This window comes from Narcine bancroftii, chromosome 10 (assembly GCF_036971445.1).
Source record: "Narcine bancroftii isolate sNarBan1 chromosome 10, sNarBan1.hap1, whole genome shotgun sequence".
Taxonomy (NCBI): domain Eukaryota; kingdom Metazoa; phylum Chordata; class Chondrichthyes; order Torpediniformes; family Narcinidae; genus Narcine; species Narcine bancroftii.
In genome coordinates this window covers 56,624,633-56,649,354 of record NC_091478.1, presented here as the reverse complement: position 1 = coordinate 56,649,354, position 24,722 = coordinate 56,624,633, and the positions used below count along the sequence as shown (strand labels likewise).

General features: G+C 40.2%; 1 protein-coding gene across 1 annotated transcript in view; it reads left to right on the top strand.

The window, feature by feature from the left end:
* st3gal2 (ST3 beta-galactoside alpha-2,3-sialyltransferase 2) overlaps positions 1 to 24,722 on the top strand; it is a 1,083,354-nt gene that overhangs the window by 205,684 nt on the left and 852,948 nt on the right. Inside the window, exon 2 of the mRNA XM_069900979.1 lies at positions 7,347 to 8,575. Coding sequence (XP_069757080.1) covers positions 8,249 to 8,575 — 327 coding nt within the window. The 5' untranslated portion in view covers positions 7,347 to 8,248. The remainder of the gene's footprint in view (positions 1 to 7,346; positions 8,576 to 24,722) is intronic.

Sequence of the window (24,722 nt, the reverse complement as noted above, 5' to 3'; positions counted from 1 at the left end):
TGCTAATTACATATGCGGAACTTGCTGACTCTCTCTAAGGCTAGAAGACCCTTATCTTATTCAGACTAACTTTACTTCCTACATTCTATTACTAGCTTTCTTCATCTCTCATATTTTCATAATAGATTTACTCATCTCTCACAAATTGAACAGTTAGAGGTGTACACTGATAGGAAAGGTTTAGAACAGTGATTTTCAACCTTCCCTTCCCATTCACATACCACCTTAAGCATAGGGATTGCTTAAGGTGGAATGTGAGTTTAGGGGACAGTTTGAAAACCACTGTTCTAAACCTTTCCTATCAGTGTACACCTCTAACTGTCCTTTGAATGTTACAAATTCCTTGCTACTGCCACTGCCTCTGTCAGTTCGTTCCATATACCCATCACCTTCTGTGTGAAAAAAATGCCTTTTAAATCTTTCTCCTCTTCTTTAAATCCATGCCCTCTAATTTTAGATTCCCTTATCCTGGGGAAAAACACTATGACTATTTATTTTATCTACTTTGTCTGTGGATCTTGTTGCTACAGGTGGCTGTGGAAGCAAGGTCATTGGGTGTATTTAAGGCAGAGATTGATAGATATTTGATTAGTCAGGGCATCAATGGTTACGGGAGTAAAGCCGGAGAGTGGGGCTGTGGATGGATGGATCAACTCATGATTAGAAAAGCAGAGCAGACTTGATAGGCCAATGGGCCTACTCTGCTCCTATATCTTGTGATCTTGTAAAGGACTTGCTGAAGTCCACGCAGGCAACTTCTACCACCCTGCCCTCATCTTCTTAATCACTTCTTCAAAAAAACTCAATCAAATTCATGACGCACAATTTCCCATGCTGACTCTAAAAGTCTCGCAGAATTTCCCTCTGTTAACTTGACCATGACAGATGCCTGATCTTATCCTATCCCCATTTTCACAACAGATGTTAAGATCACCAGTCTACAGTACTTTTTAAATAAAGGTACAACACAACCCCCTTTCAATCTTCCAGCACCTTATCCATGTCAATGATGATGCAAATATCTCTGCCAGTTGTCCTGCAATTTCTTCCCTAGCTTCTCCTAGGATATATTTGATCATTGCCCAGGGAGTTATATCTACAGGCATACTTCCAGAACCTCTTTTGTAACTTTGATTCTCTTCAAGATATCACCATTTACTTAATGAGCTCCTGAGCCTCGATGTCTTTTTCCGCAGTAAATTCAGATGAGAAAAACTTGTTCAGGATCTCCTCCCATTTCCTATGGCTCCACACATTGATGACCTTGAGGAAAGAGTATTCTTTCCCACGTTACTCTTTTGTCTTCTCATATAAGGCTCATACAAAGCCACTGAAAGATTCTGCGCCGGTGGCAGTGTAAAAATGTTGGGATAGAATTTTTTTATGCCAATTCCATCCCATAATTTTTCCATTCGTACTCTTACACATTTTTTATGGAGCAGTTGCAGTGTAAATTGACCACAGCCACTCCGTAAGAAGCAGGCCTAATGAATATGATGTTCCCCTTCCAACAAACTCCGCAACACAGCAAGGCTGTGTCAAAGTGCCTCTGTGCAAACGATCACATCAAGACCCACCAGAGGTAAGTATGCTATTTTTTTTCAGAATAATTCCGGATTCTGTGTAAAAATGCCCATAGATTATCTGGAGATTCTCCTTTATCTTGTCTGAGCCATCTCCTGTGCAAGGAGGTATTAGGAAGTGTTAGATCATCTGGTTCTGTGGATAGTGGTGTGAGTGTGAATGTGAATGCGGAGATCACTTCTGTGCATTCTGAGCCCATTTGAAAGCAATTTAGAGAAAACATACATGTTTATTCTTTTTTCTGTATCTTTTAGTCCATCTTCCTTTTGTCCAAAGATTACTTTTGATCTCTGGAAGGTCCTGATTCAACCTGTACAATGATTTCACAAGTTGCCAGCTCTCTGTCGCCACATTAATTCATCATGTGACAGCCCAGGCATTGAGTGTGGGTCATTTAATGTGAATAGTATCACAGCCTGGCCTTATCCTGTCTCCATTTTCACAATAAAAATCATGGCAAGGATTGACAGATGTCCTTTTTTTTCCTTTAGTGTCTTGGATCTCTGGTCAAGTAAAGGTCTGCTGTTACATCATTTGAGATTAATTAATAGCAAAAGAAAGAGAACTGGCCTTATATTAGACAGCATATTATACTTACCAGATCGTTTGTTTATTCATTCCTGCTTGATTGGTTAGTCAACTGATTGGAGGAATTGAGGATCCCTAGTTTAATTGTTTCATATTTAGTTGCCATCCTTTGCTGCTGAGGCTGTATTCTCTCAGGTTCCCTTCTTTGCCTTCTCCTCCTGTTTTTCCACTTGTTCTTTTAAAAAAAGATTTTTTTTTAATGGAAATTTCTGGAGCAGACTTATTATTTGCTTTGTGTGAACACCTCATGAGGATTTATTGTGCCAATCTGGAAGTGGAAATGGAGCCAGAAGTGATTTGGCAGGAAGCTCGGCCAGGATGCCACGCCTTACTGGCCCTGGACAGCATGGCTATCAATGCAGTAGTAAAGGGCACCCTGAAGTGGGCAGGAGCAGGAGTGAAATTGGAAGTCATCCAGCGAAACTGTCAAATCCTTAGCAGGTGTCCAGATGCAAGCAACACCTACAATGCACAAACAGGCTGGAGAAACTCAGCAGCTCATGTGCCATCCATGGGAGTAAGGCCTGGGCCCTTCATTTACTGTGGATACTGCATGACCTGCTGAGTTTCTTCAGCACATTGGTGTATTGCACTTGACCCTAGCATTTGTGAACTTTTTTTGTGTAATCATTAAGCAACAGCTGTTGGTGGAAAGCCCCTATAGGAAGCAATTCATTATAAAATAAGGTCATTGTAGGAAACACCATATTTCCAGGAATGATGGAAGAACATTGAACATTATTTTGAAGAAGAGGGGCAGAAATACTGAAATATCTTGTATGTGTAATCTTGGAAGGTGGCAGATATGTCATCTTGATTAAAGCAGTTTCCTCTGAGGAGATTTAAAGGTTTTTCTGCAGTTTATGATGTGAGAGTACATGTAGAGAGGTTCTCTAAAGGCACAGATGCCTTGCTGGCAAGGAATGATTTACATGGAAGGTGTTGCCTTTGAATATTTGGCAAAGGGCTGCCTAATTGTGTATCAGAGAGTTTCTAAAGGCATGCATTTTTATGGCACCTTTTACATCCATTTCAGAAGATCCCAGAGGGCCTAGTTACACTGTAGGAAAAGCAGCAGCCAATATTTTTTTGGCATAAATGTCTGATGGAATAATGACCAAATAGTCTCTCCTCTTTGTGCATTGGACAGATGGAGCTGCCTAATTTCTTATCCCAAATATTTCCCATGATTAACATTTCTTCAATTAAGGGCAGCCCTTTGTGCTCAAGACTCTGGAATTGAAGAGCCACAGCAGATTAAAAATAAATTCAGATTGTGCTTTAATTATATTTTCACCACAAATAATCTCTGCTGTATGCCTTCCATCTCAGTGTGTGGAGTGAACATCTCCTGTTACTGGACTTCCTTAAACAACTCCTTGGTGACTTTGTTGAGCCACGTAACATCCTTTTATGAGCACCTCCAAATATACTTTGGATATTTGAATAATTAATTCAGGCTTCTACTTTAAGTCAGTTCCTGACTTCATCTAATTTTGTGGAAGGCTAGGAGTTTGGAATGGGTAAATTTTATTAATTGATTCTGCAAACACTGTCGTTTGTACCTCAATCGTATGGGCCTGAAACAGTTTTTTTGTTGCATTACATAATTTTAATTAATTGAATAATCAAAGGGCAGTTGCCATGGAAACCCATATCTATCCAGGAAAGTGTTCATATTGCAGACTTGTCTTGTGCTTGTTGACATTTGCCTCTTAATAATGACTTCATGCACGTTTTATAATAAATTACCTTTATGGAAGTTTGCACTCTATCTTCGAACCGCCAGCTTTTGAAATGATTGGAAGATAAGGTCATTATTCTATCACGTACAAAAGTTCAGATGAAGCAATCATCTGAACACTATCAGCACCAGTATGCATTATGTTACTCCAAGGACTCACACACACCATTGTCCATTCTGTGCAGGCATACAACAAGCTGAAGCCCATCAACAGTGCAATTTCCCCTGCAGCTACCAGTAATTGAATTTCATATTATTTGAATTGTTTACCAACATGTGTGCAATGCGAAACTGTTTTACACGCTACCCAGGTAAGCCAACCCATTCATAGTACAGCAGCAAGCAGTGCAAGAATGAAAACAAAAGTGCCTGGGATATTGTAAAATAAACAGAAGTGCAACTGTTAAAGAGAAAAAGTACTGTTCAACAGTGCAAATGAAAGGAGCACTTTTTGTTATGTAAATAAAATAACCTTCCCTCACTTGGTACTGCAGATAACAAATTTGCTAGCATAGTGTTCTGATGTCCAGACCATTTGTGTCATAGCTTCCAAATATTGACGGCAATTGCAAAACCACAAAAAGTCTCTGTAATCTTACTTGACAAAAGTGTAAATTGTGCTTTGTATCCAATCAGTGAACTTTGTTGAAAAGTGCACTTGAATGGAGTGATATGAAACTGTTCACAATAGTTGTAGCTAAGTACTTCAAAATTTAAATAGTTGATGCATGTAACTGTATAATACATACGGTATTTTCTTCTAATTTCATTATAGCAAGAATCAGGAATAACTATGTTTGGTTGATCGTTTGCCTTCTTTTGGGATCATTGAACACAGCCATATCCATAATAGCTTGCTAATATATTCCATTTTAAGATTTTGTTTCTTGTGAAGGACATGCAAAGAAGAAATTTCAATAATGTCTTTTGTTTTCTTATATTCTTCTTCTTAAGTAATCCCCTGGGATTGATAAAAATTTGCATCTACTCCAGCCCAGTCGGTTCTGAGTTCATAAAGTTTGGGAATTTTACAGCACAGAAAGAGCCACTTTGGGCCAACTTGCCCATGTCAACTAAGTGGTCTACCCAATCTAGTCCTATTTACTTGTGTTTCCTCCATATCTCTTGAAATACTTCTCATCCACATACGTGTCCAAATGTCTTTTAAATATTACAATTATATCACCTCTACAACTTCCTTTGCCAGCTCGTTCCATGCACCCACAGCCCTCGATGTGTGTAAGATGTCTCCTAGCTCCCTTTTACATTTTTCCCCTATTACCTTAAATCTGTGACCTCTAGTTTTAGAATCCCCTACACTGAGAAAAAGATTTAATCATTCCTTGATGAAGGGCTCAGCCTGAAACGTTGGTTATGTATCTTTAACTTTGCTATATAAAGTTCATTGTTTGCCCTGCTGAGTTTCTCCAACTTCAATCACGGTGCCTGCAGGTTTCTGTGTTTTACTGAGAGAAGGACTGACTGTTTACCTTGGCTATGTTCCTAATGATTTTATATACCTCCATAAGATTCCTTCTCACCCTTCTCTGGTCCATAACTCAAGTCCACCAATCCTGGTAACATCCATGTTTGAACTACTTCTGAAATGTTTCAGCTTAATGATATCTTTCCTCTAGCTGGGTACAAAAACTGTGCACAACAGGTGCAATCTTACCTACATCCTTACAGTTGTAACATGATGTCCCTGCTCTTGTACTCAGTACCCAGACTGAAGGAGCTATCATGCCAAATGGCACTTCACCATCCTGTTGTCACTGATGGAACTTTGTGCCTGTACTCCTAGATCTCTCTGCCACAGATGGGACAGGAGGTAGCTAGGGAGCTGATAGGTATCTTCCCCTTTTTCCAATGTACATTCAGCAGAGGCATTGAGGATGTCTTTTTTGAATGGACAAGAGCCATAGGTTCCAATCGACAGGCCATTGGCAATACGTTCTCAAGAAGGCTTTAAATACATCATTGAATTGTTTTATTTGTCCACCTGGTAATCTCATCACAGTCTATGTCTATGGCTTGGCTTCGCGAACGAAGATTTATGGAGGGGTATGTCCACGTCTGCTGCAGGCTCATTGGTAACTGTCAAGTCCGATGCGGGACAGGCAGGCACGGTTGCAGCGGTTGCAAGGGAAAATTGGTGGGTTGGGGTTGGGTGTTGGGTTTTTCCTCCTTTGTCTTTTGTCAGTGAGGTAGGCTCTGCGGTCTTCTTCAAAGGAGGTTGCAGCCCGCCGAACTGTGAGGCGCCAAGATGCACGGTTGGAAGCGATATCAGCCCACTGGCTGATCAATGGTCAATGTGGTCAATGTGGCAGGCACCAAGAGATTTCTTTAAGCAGTCCTTGTACAGTAGAGCATCTAAATCAGGAGTCTGGTGTTTGCCAAGTGAATCACATGTCCTATCCAACAGAGTTGGCTTTGGAGTACTGGCATAGGAAAGAACACAATCATTGATTCACTTCTCTTCATTTGGGGACTTTTCCAGGAACAACAAAGGTAATATCTCTTCAATGCTTCAAGATTGCTGCTGTTGGCATAAGATGTATTTTAAAAAGTCAGAGATCTCCACTACCCAACAAAGCATGGACTCTGTAAGGTGTTTGTACATTCTCCCCATTACCTGCATGGATTTCCATTGGGTTCTCCAGTTTCTTCCCATTTTCCATAAACATACAGGGTTTGTAGATGATTGGTGTATTTAGGCACCATGGGCTCATGGCCTGTTACCATTCTGTATTTCTAAACTATAAAAAAAAATTTAAAATCCTTTCTTAGATAAGGAGCTTAGATAACTGCTCACAATACTCTTCAGTGCAGGCTGATTGACCAATGCCTATAAAGCTTTTATATTCTATCCCTCTCAAAATGCATCCTATCATTTCATTTGCATTCCCTATCACCTTTCGGGAATCATGTCAGGATCATAATGCATCTTGCTTGACATCAGTCTGCACATCCATAACCCTGCTACTCTCTCACTTGCGTATGTGTCCAAAATAGACCACTCCCATGCCCTTACCTGTGCAGGGCATGACCAGACACTTGCCTGTTTTTGCTTATTCCTGATGAAGCACTGAGGCCCAAAACATTGGCTACCATTTGCTTCCAATGGATGCTGTGTGAATGCTGAGTTTTTCCAGCCATTTTCCATTTATGCCTTCCACAGATGAAAAGTCTGGCACCAGCCTTCGCCTGCTTTTTCAGAAGATGTCGGGGAGGAGGGAATATTGAAAGGGAATAATATTATTTTAGTCACAGTGACTTCAGGAAGAGAGAATGGTGGAAGTGTGCTCTGTGAAATTCATTCATGTACCATGCACAAATTAGGTTTTATTTCTCCAATCACATTAAATAAGACCGAGAATTTTTTGCTTTATTTACTGACTGAACTCTTATTTTTCTTTCTTTGTTCCAGTGTCTTGTCATTTGCCTGCCTGAGGAAGGTCTGAGCAACAGGCCAACAGTAGAATCCAGAAAGAAGCCTGCCATGGGTCGAGAAGGCAGAGGACATCCATCTAATTAGTTCTGCAGTCCATGGAGGGGAAAGCTTGTCATTCAGCACTCATGGGAATTCTCACCTGATAGTGGATTCAGAAACTTGAATGGCAACAATGAACATACAGAGGACTTGTGAGGCAAGACGAAGAGACATTGCTCTCATCTGCATGCTCTGATTTATGTCATTTTTTTTAGTACATATCAATTGTCACCTTGGCAACAGCTCTTACACAGACATGCCTCTCATAAACAGAAGATACTGTCTCATAAACTGAAGCTTCAAACTGGGCTCCAGTTAAGAAAAAGAGACCTTTTGAGGAAATGAGGATTGTGCCTTGCAGTCTTAAGATAAATCAATCATCCATTTCAGTGAATTAATCTAAAATCCTATCCCACAGAAATCAAACTGCTTATTTAATGTCTCAGAGGCCTGAGAAACGAATGAGAGGGTATTTGCTGGCTTGAGGAGATTAATTCCATTAGGCATGTTCCAAAGAATGACGGTGTTTTGTAATTGTCACAAGATCTGAGCAAGAAGGAGATTTAACAGAACCTTTAACCACGCCTACAAAGGGAAAAGAGAAGATGAATAAATGAAAAAGAAATTGCCATCCAGGTCTCAGTGGGGAACCCCAAGTCATACATGCTTCTGAAGTATCATCTGAGAATCATCCATTAAAATCACAAAGCTGCAATGAATTAGACAAGTTAAAAGGTGTACGTGTAGCACCACTTCTCTTTTGTCATTTGCTCTGTTTGCTTTGAAGTTGAACAACAGGGGCGATCTCGCATCACAACAAAAGGCCACCCAACGAGGCAATGATGAAGTGCTCACTTCGTGTCTGCGTCCTTTTCTTTGGACTGCTCATTATCTTTCTGACCTCAGTGTTTTTCACCTACACTCTGACAAGCATGACAAACGTAGCCTACCCGGAGAGCCAATCTGTGGAGGACATTCACCGGGTGAACCTTGTGTCTAGCCACTTGGGCATTCACAAACTAAATCAGAGGACATGTGCATGTGATCATTGTGTGGGTGATCCTGGTGTGTCACAGTGGTTTGATGAAAAATTTGATAAGGACATTCTGCCACTTTGGACAGAAGCTAATATGATGTTGGAGCCCAACGTGTACAACTGGTGGGTGGTAAGTATATATATATATAAACTGAAGAAAAAAAATGATCTGAAAATGGATGTTTCCCATTTTCTAACAACCCTCTGAAGGCATGATGCTGGTACCATTCCAGTATTTCATTCAAATGATATGGTTTATGTATGAACCCAGCCAATTAGTCTTCGAAGGTACTTTAATGCAGAGCACATTTTAAACAACTAAGAGTTTTGTTTTTATCTGACATCCATTCAATATTCTATGAGTTACCAAACAGGAGCTTCAACCTTGTCTGGTTTCACTAGCCCTCCCAATACTCTCCTCACTCCCTTTCTCTTTTGCCACCATTGAAACTAATTATGGCATCTGCGTGTTAATGTATGCTAATTAACTAAATTGATAAATACAGAGGGAGGGAGAGAGAGAGAAGGTTACCAGCTATTGGAGGTGGAAACAGTTCAGTTGAGGTTGCCCTGAGGTTTATTCCACATCCAAACAATTTATATAGAATCAAAGAATTTTTAACTGAGAAGGAGGTCATTCACCCTGTGCCAGTTCTACATAGATGTCCAATGTATAAGAAACAATTCTTCCCCCATTTGGTTTCTTTGTTGATTATCTTCAATCTGAGTCCACAGGTTATCAAACCTCTTGCTGCTAAAGACAGTTTCTCCTTTCTTTCTCTATCAAATTTGACTGAGTGCAAGAAATACATAGAACAGATGCCTCAAGCTCCACATAACTGAAGGCAATGATCCCTCATGGAGTTCCTCAGGCTATTTGAACATGAATATTACTGCAACCTCAGTTCAAATCTGCTGCTGTCTGCAAGGAGATTACACATTCTCCTCATAGGGTCTCCCTGGGTGTTCCAGTTTCCTCACACCCTCCTAAAACGTGCAGGGTTAATTGAGTTCCATGGATTTCAATAGCCAGAATCAGCTTTGACCATGTTGAAAGTAAATTTAAATTTATATAAATGTTGTGCCCAAATCTAAAGTGGTTAATGCAGGTTTGGCTTCTCTAGCTTTGTTGAGCCATTAGGTTGTACAGCATGGAAACAGGTCCTTTTGCCCACTGTATCTATGATATCATGTGCTAATCCCATTTATCTGTATTCATTCTATATCCCTGGTCATTCCTGTACCTTTTCAGATGTTCCTTGAATGCTATTACAGGGTTCCATTCCTGCAAATTGTTCATGTTAAAACTATGAGGGAGGATAACAGATGGGAGAGCAAGCAAGTGAAGGAAGAGTGGTCACCAGCAGGCCTCACTGACTTGGTGAGTGAGTGAACGAGGCTGTATAGTGTGGAATGAAAATCATCTAAACGCCGGTATGAGATGATATTATCTCACGCCAGGGATAGACTCCCTCGACCCCTAGTGCAATCCTGGTGTTTGCAGACGCCAGTGTTGCAATCAGGCAAGTGTAGAGCAGGCAATTGCATTCTGGGATAGAGATTACCAAGTTTTTACACGAGTGCAGGAATGTGAAGGAAGAAAAAATTAAAATGAAGGTATAAATTTTGCCATGGGAAAGTCTCAGTGGGAGAGAGAGAGGAAATAAGTAGCAATAACTAACAAGAGCAGATAATTTTTAAGCAGCATGGGAAAGTTGGTAGTACTATCGCACACAATTTATAAAGTCCATGACTTCCCAGAATGCCATGTGGCAGAGAAACCCCTCCATGAGTACTCCATGCATGCAGCCGTGCATACAGCCCTTTCTCTGCCATACAGAATTCTGGGAGGGCAGGTTCTGCCATCACTTTTTCCCACAGTATTTATAAATTGTGCGCGATAGCACTACCAACTTTCCCACGCTGTTTAAAAATTGTCCGCTATTGCTACTTATTGCTAGCACTTGCCCACGCTCCCTTATAAAGGTTTATATAGGTCGGCACAACAACCACAGGGGATGAAGGGCTCATACTGCGCTGTACATAAATCTTAATTAGGTTATAATTAGGCATGATTAATTTTGTTCAAATGTAAGATCATAATACATTGATCAGGATTTAGGGCAGGTCCACCATTGCTCGATGCATCATGACGTCACTGGTAGAAGGTAGAACAGTCCTAACCCTAGGGATGGCTCCTTGCGTGTGTGAATGCATACAGTGTCCCAGTTAAGAATGGTCAAGTGTGAACAGCAAAAGTGCCATTCCTATCCCAGGACACTGAAAGACCGATTTAGTGGGACACAAGTATCTTTGCTATATAAAGTACACTGTTTGACCTGCTGAGTTTCTCCACCTCTGTGTTTTATTAAACCCAGAAGGAGGTCACTTAATTTATCAGAATTTTGCTAGTTACCAGCGGAACAATCCCATCTCTGCCACTCCCCTCCTAATCTCCTTGTAGCTCCATAATTTATTCTCTCTTGCATAAAATCAACTCTCCGTTTTGACTAATTTACCAGGTATCTTTCCTGCTAACTGCTGTACTGCCTAATTAATCGTCACCTCACATCATTGCTATGCCTGTTCCATCGGAGGTGCCAGTTTCATGCTGTGTAATTACCAGTGGACACTCCTAATCTAGGAATGCCAGCTCATTACTTGTGTAGAAAAGGGCAGTAATGATAGTGTTAATGGGTTTATTGTCCTATACATTGTATTATGTACATATGCATTGAAATATTTACATGCTTTATGTCTAGTTTCATGAAACCATCATTTCAGTGTCTCACCATTGAATTTACTGACCAGTGTGAAGTATTATATTTGTATGGTATAGGCAAACTAAACTCACAACAGAATGAGAACTCTTGCCATTGCAGTCCAACTTTTATGAACATTATAATTTGGCTCCGATAGCTCAGTGGTTAGAGCACTGGTTCCTCGCTGGGGCCTCATTTCTGTGAGGGGCGCTGGGCAAAGTGGCGACTCTCTGTCTTCCTTTCGGTAGTAGACAAAGTTCAAGAATTTCATGTATGTTACATTCTAAATGTAGTATTATGTGACAATAATGGAACCTTTACTCTGGTATCAAAAATTAATTGTCACAAGTAAGGACTCTTGGTATTTTAATTGTCGTTAGAGATTTTAAAAATATAATTTAGAAGAATTAATTAATTTTTCTTTTATTGTTTCTCCCTTTCTTCATCATTCTTTTCCAGTCTTCATTTTTTCTTTCTTAATGTTATTCAATATTAAATTTACAAAATCTGGTTCATATTTCTTCTTAGTTCTCTATTTATTTCATCAAACTACCCACTGATTGCTGATGCAGTATTAATTCCCCTGATAGTTCATCCAATTTACTTTGTTTTCCTTATTGCAGCATCATCTTATACTTCAGGCAATTACCTCAGAAAAGCTTTTTTTTTAATCCCTAATATATAATGACAAGCAGAACCAATAGTAGTCAGTATTAAATGCCCTACTGCAAAAAATCATTGCAAATTTAAATATATCTATAAGTGCAATGTCTGTCTGCACAGGGGAACACTTCATCTGTAATGATGTGAATGCTCCAGACATGTCATTTCCCACCAATCACATTATTTCTCATAACCATGTAATCAAAGTAATTTTCCCTGGCCCAAATCCAGAGCAGTAAAATTAAGTTCACTGTGGGCAGGTTTCAATTGAGAAAGTTGTGCAGTAGTCTCTGCATACCACGTGTCTGTTGACAGAGTAACCATTCTTTGGCTCATTAGGCAGAATCCCATCTGTTTTCATTCCATCCCTTATAAAGCACATTCCTCGGGAAGAGCAAGAAGCAGAGTGTTTTGCTTTCTCATTGATACTGTGTGGTGCTCGGATGCGTTGTTCTTCTATGCTGGAATACCTAACGTCAGATATACTGACCACAGTCAATCTGCCACCTCGGCTAAAGTGAAGCTGGTGCTATACAAACTATTCACCTCCAGCAACAACCTCAAAATGAAGCTTATGTGCATACAAAAAACTGAAATCCAGTTTAAACATTAAAAACACTGTAGAACAGTATTTCTAAACCTATGATCAGTGGATTTGTTTTACATGCTCTGTGGTGACGTGGTGAAGAACAATATAGTAAAACCCCCAGTACCTGGCACCTATGGGGATTGGTAGATGCCAGATAAGTGAATTTGCCAGTTGCTTGAGATTGCGTGTTGCATGATTGTGAACTAACCGCTAGGGGTGTGCCAATTTTAAACGTTCGCAGTTTTAACTATTTACCTTCTGTGATTTTATGGCAAACAAAAGTTAATGAATTTTGTGTATTCATGACCTGATCACATTTCATCGGGAAACAATTAATCATCAGAAATCATCAGAAATCCAATTAAAACAGCAGTTGTTTACTATCTCATATGTACGTTGTCTCAACTAAATTGTTTCTATTTATGAATCAAAAGAAATCCAAGATGGAATGAGAAAATGATGTGACATTTTGTATGCTAATGAAGCAGGATGATCGCTTGAAATTCCAAAAAGTCAGAATAAAGTATCCAAGGGGAATCTCACTGGAGGAAGCAGTGAAGGACAGCACTCTAGATTCAAGCTTTTATGATGATGGGGTAAAGAGACATTTAGCAAATTCAAAGGAAAAACTACACCATGAACATAAATTATCGTGAATATTATCTTTTCAACAGAATGGAGTCAATGGCAACAGTTTCATATTGAATGCAGCTCGACTCTTCTCAGGCAGTTATTTAGTTATCAGCAATCAAGCCATTTGTGTTCTGTTTCTTTTTCTATATAACTGCTACCTGCAATTACCCATAATTATGCTATCAACCCGTATTTCAAAAATAAAATGAAAGGTGAGTGGAGAAACAAAGACTATTAAAGGATTGAAGGAGAGATGGCAGACGATGGAAAATTGGAGAAACAAAATGCTGGAGGACCTCAGCAGGATAGACCTTCATAGAAGGCAATAGATGGTTGACATTTCAGGCCAAACCCCCTCATCTCTTAAGTTGTGTACCAGCCTCTTATCTTCTTCTTTCTTTGGCTTGGCTTCGCGAACGAAGATTTATGGAGGGGTAAATGTCCACGTCAGCTGCAGGCTCGTTTGTGGCTGACAAGTCCGATGCGGGACAGGCAGACACGGTTGCAGCGGTTGCAGGGGAAAATTGGTTGGTTGGGGTTGGGTTTTTCCTCCTTTGTCTTTTGTCAGTGAGGTGGGCTCTGCGGTCTTCTTCAAAGGAGGTTGCTGTCCGCCGAACTGTGAGGCGCCAAGATGCACGATTTGAGGCGATATCAGCCCACTGGCGGTGGTCAATGTGGCAGGCACCAAGAGATTTCTTTAGGCAGTCCTTGTACCTATTCTTTGATGCACCTCTGACACGATGGCCAGTGGAGAACTCACCAAAGGGATCAGTGTTGGGGGCTTAACTGTTCATTGGTTATTTTAATAACTTGAACGAAAGAACTTGGTCCGGACCGGGGAAAACAGGGACTGGAGACACAGTGCTCCCCAGTGGGGTCCTACCACCCAGTTCGACTGCCAACCGCTCAACAGGCTTTAAATGGGAGCTGATGGGATTTTATTTAACATCCTGTGACCAGCCTCTTATATTGGATAACTAAATATACTACATCTACTGGCCCATCCCATACTTTTCTCCTCTCTTCATTGAGGAGAGGATATGTGAGCTTATAAACTCAAATGTCCTAATTCAAGAAGTAAAGCATGAAAGTCTGCAGATAACAGGGTTGAAATAAAAACACAATTCTGAAGAAACTCAGCACGTCAAACGGTCTTTTGATAACTATCTGTGCTCTTTGATGTGCTGAGTTTCTCCAGCATTGTCCTGATTCCAAGAACAATTTCCTTCCTGCTGCTATCAAGCTCTTACACTGACCTCTTAATGGTTAAAAAAAGATCCCTTGCACTGTTTTAACTGTAATTTTCTCAACATCCTGCACTTGTTGACCTCCTATAACTATATCTTGCACATTTTATGATTGGATTATTACTACCTTAGATTATTACTACCTGCGTTGACTTGCCTGGATAGCATACAAAACAAGACTTTTCATTTAATAACAATTCAAATTCAAAAGTTTCCAATGTATCAAATTTCACTTTCACATCTTCAAGGAATTTAGAGAAACATATCTTTCATAAAATCATATTGGCTTGGTTTGATTATATTCAGCTTTCCTAAATGTTTAATCATTTCTTCTTTGACTCACCCGTCTTGTCAAAAATGGATGTTAAACAAATTTTCATCCTATTCCCAATTTTCTCCTTCCTTCCTTCCTTTTTGAACAAGGCAGCCACTTCCATTAAAGTGTGCAAACCTTTCTAGTCCTTGCAATTTTTACACTTTATCCCGTATATATGGGGTTTTTACGTTCTTCCCTCTAATTTGATATTTGCCCTTCTGTTATCTTCACGACCTATTCTCCACATTGAAGACTGATGTAACAATGTAATTTAACTTCAGTACCACTTATTTCTTATTTTCCAGTCTCATTGTCTGGAGGTTCTACACTTACCTTTGTTGCTTCTTCTTATTCATACACATCAAAATGCTTCCTTTTATTTTGATATTACATGCAAGTTTTTGCACAGTATTATTTTATTTATGCTTTTAAGCATCAGGAGTCTTTCATTGCTGGATTCTATAACTTCCCAGTCCTCTGGTATGCCATTAACTTTGTATGGCCTACTTTTCAATTTAACATTATCATTAACTTTTTTTCTTAACCACTGATTACACGTGGAAGCTTTCTTCCTAATTGAAATGGATTTGTGCTGAATGTCATGAACCAGCTGTTTGCTTATCTGTCACTGTCATTTTTCCACTCCACCTTGGATAACCCTCTTCATATCATTGTAACTGTCCTTATTTAAGTTGAAGACAATGGTTTTGGACCTGTGAGATTCACCCTCAAACTATACCTTTAAAGAATCCATCACCTGCAGTTTTTTCAGTTTTTTTCTATATTAGGGTCACCACCTCCAAAAGGATTTTTTACCACAATATTTATCGATTCATCTACATTACTCATGTCCAAATCTAAAGTAGCCTGTTCCTGTGTAGGTTGCATGACATAGCATTCTAAGAATCAATCCTTGACTCAACTACAAATTCTTCTTTTATGGTACCCTTACAAGTTTGGTTTATCCAGGTAATGTGTAGATTAAAATCTCCTTTGACAATTGCAATTCCCTTCAAACATTTCCTATATATTTCCCCATTTTTACTCTGCCGTTTCAAGAGGTTACAGTTTGGGAGGTCTGGACAACTCCTCCCTGTGCTTTTTCTTCCCTACTATTCATTATTTCAACCCAAACCACATTACTATACACTGCTACAAGTCAAAATCATTATGCAACATTGCTCTAATACCTTTTTTTGATAAACAAGGTGACCCCCATCTCCTTTCCCTCTCGGCCTGGTCTTTTGTAACATCATATTCCAAAAGACCAGGCATATTCATATTCAGGAATATTGAGCAAGTCAAGTTCATCATCATCCGATTGTACAAGTATAGCCCGACAAAACAGTGTTCTCCGGTCCTCGGTGCAGAACACACAGATACACAACCAGACATAACACACATACAGAAAAACAAAACATATGCAGTTCAAGTATTCATAGATACAAATAAATAAATAAATCGTGTTTCATAAATATGAGTGTCTCGAATGGTTAGTGTGAGCAGTTCCTTTGGTCAATCAGCTTTCTGGGCAGCACGGCTAGTGTAACAATTAGTGCAAAGCTGTTACAGCACCAGTGAGCTGGGTTCGAATTCGGCACGGTCTGTAAGGAATTTGTATGTTCTCCCTGTGTCTGCATGGGTTTCCTCTGGGAACTCTGGTTTCCTCCAACCCTCCAAAAATGTACAGGGGTTATGTCAATTGGTGTAATTGGGCAGCATGGGCTCGTGGGCCGGAAGGGCCTGTTACTGTGCTGTATGTCTAAATTTAAATATTTTAAATTCTCTCTGCCCTTGGGAAGAAGCTGTTTCTGAGCCTGATGGTGCTGGCTCTGATACTCCTGTATCTTTTCCCTGATGGGAAGATGCTGTGTGTAGGGTGAAAAGGGATCCTCAATGATTTTGCACGCCCTCTTCAGACAACGATCCCCATAGATCATGTTGATGGTAGGGAGGGAGACTCCAGTGATCCTGTCTGCCACTTTTATGGTCCTATGGATTGACCTCCAATCCAATTCTCTGCAGCAACAATATCACACGGTGATGCAGCTGGCCAGGACACTCTCGATTGAAGGTTGACAGGATGGTGGCCTGTAGCCTTGCCTGCTTCAGTCTTCCCAGGAAGTGCAGTCACTGTTGCGCCTTCCTGACAAGTGAGGAGATGTTGTGTGTCCACGATAGGTCACTAGTGTAGTGGACTCCAAAGAATTTGGTGCTCTCCACTCTCCCCACTACAAAGTTATTCATGTTTAGTGGAGAGTGGTCATTCCGGGCCCTCTTAAATCCATGATCATATCCTTTGTCTTGTCCACGTTGAGACTCAGGCTGTTACTCTCACAACACACCACGAGATTTTCCATTTCTTCTCTGGGAGGTGTACTTTGATGCGTTTCATCACCAGACACTCGAAGCATTTCACAATGTTGGAATTACTGAGGCCTGTTAACGTTGCCCTCGTTAATACCAGGATGATGGTGGTAAAATTACCAAAGATCCTCTATCTTTGGAGCCCTAGCACAGGCCTTACTTTCTTGATTCAGGCACAAGCTACCAGGTATTTGTATTCGAGCACCCATCCTCCAGTGTCCAGGTATTTGTATTCGAGCGCCCATCCTCCAGTGTCCAGGTATTTGTATTCGAGCGCCCATCCTCCAGTGTCCAGGTATTTGTATTCGAGCGCCCATCCTCCAGTGTCCAGGTATTTGTATTCGAGCGCCCATCCTCCAGTGTCCAGGTATTTGTATTCGAGCACCCATCCTCCAGTGTCCAGGTATTTGTATTCGAGCGCCCATCCTCCAGTGTCCAGGTATTTGTATTCGAGCACCCATCCTCCAGTGTCCAGGTATTTGTATTCGAGCACCCATCCTCCAGTGTCCAGGTATTTGTATTCGAGCACCCATCCTCCAGTGTTGCAATTCAATGTCAAACATACTATTATGCCCATTGGTGCCCCGTCGATGTATTTCCAGTCTCCTTCATGTACAGGTGTGCCCATGTGCACAGAAATGCATCAGAAATTGCCATAATCAATCTTGCATGACAGTCACTTAATATAAAAAAGCATTTATTATGTTACTGGAATTTTTGCTGAATAGGTCAGAGCTATTCACATTTAGCACTTTTTTTCCATAATGCTTCCGTCCTTGTTTGACATTTTCTTTGCCCTCTCTGCTTGTCTTGCTTCCCTCTGAATTATAAAAAGTCAGGCTTATGTAAGGTGTGGAAGAGGAAATAGAGAAATAACACGTTTGTAAAGCCTACAGTATAGTATGACTGAGGTATTTACTGCCTTCATTTCAACTTCATCGCATCACATATTCCAGTTCAGTAAATTAGTTACATTACAATATGTCTGCAGGACTGCACAAGACAATTTGTTTGTGACCAAATAAACTTGTTCATGCATACTAAAAAGACATCTGGTGTGGATAATGCAAATGTATTGCACTTCACAGAGCTGTGGTATGTTATAGATGGCTTTCCAAGGTCAAGGCATATTTTTGGCTCACAGTAGCTGGAAAATTTTGATCCTGTTTCTGTTCCTGAGGGTGTGTCTGGCAATGAGTGTCTGGAAAGAAAAGTCATAAATTTCCTATCCTTCATACTAATGTAGACATAGATTTCCTGCAAAGTTGAGAGTAGATATGAAAGTAGAAGAATATCTCCATAAGGTTGTTGAATTTTACCTGTATTTGAATGGGGTATTGGGGGAGAAGAGCTTTGATTATTGCAAGGGTTCATAGAATATTTAACAGCTGAAACAGATTGGACGGAATTAAGAAGACTTTCTCAAGCTCCATGCATTATGTGTTTCTCAAAACAGTATGCAAACTTGATGTGCTACTGAATCTAAACTGTACAACAGATTTGTTGGGTTTTGAGGTTGAAAAGAATAGTAAATCAACCATGATGGAATGGAATGGTGGGGCAGATTCAATGGGTTGAATGGCCTAATTCCATTCCCATGTCTTATGGCTTATATGGCAAACTGTTGGGTTCACAAAATTAAGGAAAAGGAAAGTACCATTGTGAGTATTTAGTTGCAGCATTTTTTATCCTACCTAATTGGAGTTGCAGGCCTTCAAATTCAAGTTTATTTGTCATCTGATTGTACCAGTTCAACCCGAAGAAACAGCCTTCTCAGGTCCTCGGTGCAGCACACTGCAAACACACATACAGACAAACAATGCCTATGCACAGTATGTTTACAAATCTATGCTGCTGCACTACTATGTAATGCATCCTAGTAAGTGTCCACCGTCAGCCACATCAAATGTTACTGACCTGATCATTGCAAGCTGTCATTCCAGCTCCTGACATTATCTATTCACAAGGAACCCTCTCCATTAGAGGCTGCTGCTGAGCCAATTCCCTCCACACCTGAACCCAACTCACAGCTGTTCATCACACTTCACATCCTCATGCCTCTATTATTCATTTTTTTCTTGGCTTTTGCTGCTGTTCTCTGAGGATTAATTCATGGAGCACTAAATCAGGTGCAGTGAAATTCCAGTTATCTGGAATTCAAGCAACTGGCAGCCTCAAGCAACTAGCAAAACAAAATCACAAAATAAGTTGGTTAAAAAAAATCCAAATGTTTAAAATTGGTACCCTCTAGTGCTAATCACGCACCATGCAATCTCAAGCAACCAGAAAATTCACTTATCCGGCATCTACCAATCCCCATAGGTGCTGGAGGGGGGAAGGGTTTACTGCACCATATCTTCACACTGCTCATGTTCTCTGAAAGTCATCTACAAAATTACTGATTCTGGCGATCCAGGTAGAAGTTAATTTGTTGATGAGACGGTTATCTCACCCACTGCAGTCTAGAATTCCAACTCTCGGCACATTGCGTGAAAGCACCAGCCACAACTATCTGCTGCTGACATGTATCTGCATGCCAACCTGGACAAGTGGAGGAAGATGAGTTTGTGTTCAGGATGTCCTAAAATGGTACAATTTCTCAAATCTAGAGAAAGGGTTCAATGAATTTAACTTTTACAGCAGTGGAGGGTGGCCCCAATATTTATGCCAAATCATAGAAGCTAAGGGCATTGAAGTCTCAGACTTGTGTAAGTCCACTGATATACTAATCAGTTGGGCATTCGGACCATGCACAAGTGGTCTCCGGAATAATTGTTCACCTTTGCGCTCTCTCTGTGAGGGAATGTCTCTACAGTATTACTTTAATGTAAACTGTACTTCTGAATAAACCAACAATCCTCACACACAGCAAAGAAAATACAGCATTTTTAAGAGTTTACTTAAGGCATGAGTCGGTGCCTTGCTTCTTAAATCTCACTGCAGTCTTCCAATGTTAAACAAGCAAATAATTAGAAGTCTTCTACCTAAGTTCTCATTAGCATTCTGAACACTATCTGTCTTATTACCCAAGGGAACCCTTTGCTTTGTCAATAGTTTATTACTGTTACTGTGGCTCATGTTTGTCATGCTAGTGTTGAGCTGCTGTGAACTAATGCCTCGTTTATTACAAGGAATGACGGCTGCTTGTCAAAACAACAAATAACAAAAACAAAACACTGGACAACAATTTTTTTCAGAAGGTTTGCTTCCTGAAAACAAATTGGGGATTATGATAGACAACTTCAAGCAGAACACAAAGATAATTTCAGATTTTTGGTAGCATGTAAGGAGTTGGAGAAACATTAAATTAACATATATTGAATTTGGCATGTTTAATCACATATTGTATCTCTGAGTCAAGCTCCCAAGTTCACTGCAAATGTTGCACAACAATATGAGGAGCCCAGGATTGTCTTGGTCATCAATTTTACAATCAAAGTAGAGCTCATAGGCTTTCTTAACAAGTGCAGTCATGCTGCATCTTTGAGCCTTAAGCATCTTCTCGCCACAAATGCAACACCATGTATCGCAGCTGTGGTGACATTGTTGAGACATTTCAGCTATATTGAACCTTACTGAAAATAATAAATGCTATTGCTAAGTATACTCACTATGCTGTTAGTTGAAGAGTGTCCATATAACTAGAGTCCATATAACCACTTACAGCACAGAACAGGCCAGTTTGGCCCTACTAGTCCATGCCGTAGCAAATCCCCACCCTCCTAGTCCCACTGACCAGCACTCGGTCCTGACCCCTCTAGTCCCCTCCTATCCATGTAGCGATCCAGTCTTTCCTTAAATGTAACCAATGATCCTGCCTCGACCACGTCTGCCGGAAGCTCATTCCACATCCCCACCACCCTCTGCGTAAAGAAATTTCCCCTCATGTTCCCCTTATAATTTTCCCCTTCAATCTTAAACCATGTCCTCTAGTTTGAATCTCCCCCTTTCTTAATTGAAAAAGCCTATCCACATTTACTCTGTCTGTCCCTTTTAAAATCTTTAACACCTCTATCAAGTCCCCTCTCAATCTTCTACGCTCCAGAGAAAAAAGCCCCAGTCTGCACAACCTTTCCCTGTAACTCAGACCCCGAAATCCTGTCAACATTCTCGTGAACCTTCTCTGCACTCTCTCTATGTTGTTTATATCTATCCTATAATTTGGTGACCAAAACTGTACACAGTACTCCAAATTTGGCCTCAACACATGTGTGTATCAACATGTGCTCAATCTTTATCGATGTAATACACAGCATCTGAAAGCTGCTTTCATAGTCTGTCTGCAACTATCCCAACTAAGAATGCCCAGGCCCAAGACAACATTTAGATAGCACCTGCACTGAATGCATGCCCAGGTGTGCTTGGACTGACCAAAAAAGTTTGCTTTGTGGGCAATACACGAGTAGACTTAAAATATGACAGGAAATCACAAAAATAGGTTGTATATAAAAAATGGTATGTGATAGAAACATTTTAAGGTGATTTTTGTGATCAGCAGCCCAAAATCCATGAAACACACCCATAGAACCATAGAACAATGACAGCACAGAAACAGGCCCATTGGCCTTTCTAGTCTGTGCCAAACCATTTTCTTTGCCTAGTTCCACTGACCTTCACCCAATCCATCGCCCTCCATACCCCTCCCATCCATGTACCTGTCCAAATTCTTAAATGTTAAAATTGATCCTGCAATCACCACTTCAGCTGGCAGCTCGATCCACACTCCCTCCACTCTCTGTGTGAAGAAGTTACCCCTTATGTTCCCCTAAACATTTCTCTTTTCACCCTTAACCCAGGTCCTCTGGTTTGAATCTCACCTACCAAAAATGTTCATGAAATAAAATCTTCGTTCTCCAATGTTACCTCAAGTGATCTTAAATGATTAATCCCAGAAGCCAGATATTTGCTTTGGAGTTGCTATTCTGTGAGAGGAGACCAAAAAACTGCCAAAAAACCTTGGCCTTTGTGTTGTCATACCATGAGGATCAAATGCACTTGAGGCCTTGCTGTGAGAGAAAGGATCATCTTGCTTTTGTTTCAGATGAGATTGTGCAAAGCTTCCTGAAACTCAACAGCATAGCATCTATCAATTTTCATGAGGCTTTCAGTTGGTGCCTATTTAGCTATCGTGGAGAAATAAAGACCATGAGATTGTTTGCTGAATCTAGCATTTTATCCAGTGTGTGAGGCCTCATTTGTTGGAAGAAACAAATGAAATATATTTACAGAAAAACACAAAAGCTACAGGTGATGGAATAATGAGCAGTCAAAGAATTACCTGCAAAACTCAGCAGGTCAGGCAGTATCCATGAGTAGAAATGGTCTGTCAACATTTAAGGTCAGTACCTTTCATCAAAACTAAGTTACAATAGGTCAAATGACATGGGTAAATTGGGAATGAAGCTAGGGAGGTGATAGAATATAGGACAGAAAGTTTGGGAAATGGAGAGACAGGTGGAGAGAGAAACGATTAGGAGGAGGTGGGACTAGAGAGGGGTGTTTGGTTCGGTGCAGACTAGAAGGGCCTAATGGCCTGTTTCCGTGCTGTAAATTGTTATGTTATGTTAAGAAGGGGAAGAAAGGTTTGAGAGAGAAAAAAATGAAATACTGGAGTAGGCAAAGAAGAGATGGAAATAGTGGGATTAGATGGAGGTGGGGATTATGTAAATTTAAATTTAGTTGCATGTTGTTCATTATTATTAGTTCATATCCATCATTATTGGAGATTTGATTCAATATCATATTCAATTCAGGCCACAGTGAGAGGGGTTAAAAAAAAGCTTTGTTCTTATTTTTCAGCATTTGTTATCAAGTTGAAATGTAGAAGAAGCTGTACCTATTAGCATATATTTTATCCAAGTTCAGATCCCACTGTGGAAATTATGGAAAATTAATTCAATGAATAATTGGGAAATATGTTTTTAATCACTAGCAAAGGGACCGATTTCTGACACTGTAGTTTCTTGCTTTTTAACAAACTTCTTTATTGAATTGTTTAATATTATTTTAAAATATATCAGTGGATCAATCACTAGCCACCTGTTTACTAATGGCCTTTGGTGGAGGAAATGTGCCACCTCTGCCAGGTTGAGTATGGGCACCGATTCAGATGGATGAGTGTAATTGACTTTTGAATAGTTTCTGAAATAGCTAAACAAGCTGCTCAGTTGTCCCATTCCCACTATGTGGCAACAAAGAGTGAATGCAACTACATAGACCTGATATTGACCTAGCCATTGAATTTTGACAAAATTGCTTCCAGCCTAGTTGGCTCTACAAAGTCATCTGGAGATTGAGTATCAACATGGCGAGAGCTGTCACACAGGCTAATCCAGTAGCAGCCCTAACAACAGCACTTGCAGAGTCAAACCTTACAGACAATGTCCCAAGCTCTCCTATCACAATCCAGATTGAAGCACCTGCAATATCTAGTCATGAATAATGGTGTACAGTTAAACAGATGACAAAAACTGGAAGTACGACAACCATCCTTGTGATCTTTTTCCATGTTTCGAGATCCTATGATAAGTCTCTTCTTCCCTCTAACTCTTTTGGTGTATCCACAGTCTTTTATAGACACACGATCAGAACCCACACATAAGATTTTTAGGATGGAGTAGATTTTTCTTTAACAGATGGATTTCTAAGCTAAAGAATATGATTTCAAGAATGGCTGAACCAAGACATCTAAGAACTGGTGAAATGTGTGACGGAAGGGAAAGGGGATGAAAGAATATAGAGTAAATCCAAAATAAAAAATACCAAGTTAGTGGGTCATAATGACTGCATGTGATAACTTATAAATTCTGTCCATTCCACCTGTTCCCATTTTCCTAGCCCAATCCAATACGTGATTTAAATTCAATCCAATCCACCTTGAGGTTTCTACCCATACTCCCTGTTGGTCTCAAGCATTTGTTATTACCCCTCATTAGCCCTTTCCCCTCCTTTTGATGCTTGCTATCTTGTGCGGCCGCCATTTTCGCCAGTTCGACTGCGTACTTAGTGGGCCACCACAACACATGAACACGACAATAAATTTTGATTCTGAGTCCCTCCAGTAGAACATTGCTCAAGGCAATAGAACGGTGGCTCTTATTGCAAAGATGAGCTATAAAGATTGAGCAGGATACTGCCGAGAACATATATATAAATAGGTTGGGTCTCCTTATTCAAGCAAAGATATTCTGGGTTAATTCTTGGATGAGCAAGTTGGGCTTTACTCATTGGGTTTAGGTAACGGTATTGAAGGTTATATAAGGTTATTTATTTATATAGGGTTAGGGTTAGGGTTAGGGTTAGGTTGTGGCAGGTAGATGATGAGATTTTTCCTCCTCTGTGGGAATCTATGACTGCCATGGTTTGAGAATAAAGAATCACCCTTTTATGATGGTCCTGAGAGAATCCTCTCTCAGCAACTCATGAATCTCTAAAGTTCTCAATGCCAGCAAATTTATTGAATATGTTCAAGGCTAGGGCAGATGTGTTTTTGCAAAATCAGGTCAGGGATTATGGCCAATAAAAATAAAGTGATATTGAGGCCAAGACTGGATCAATCACTATCTTGCTGAATTATGGAGCAGTAAAAACACAAAAATGCTTCAAACTTTCTTCCATACCTTGAAGGGCTCAGGCCCTAAACATCGGTTATGTATTTTTACCTCCTATGAACAACACAAGACATACTGCCTTCCCCCTGC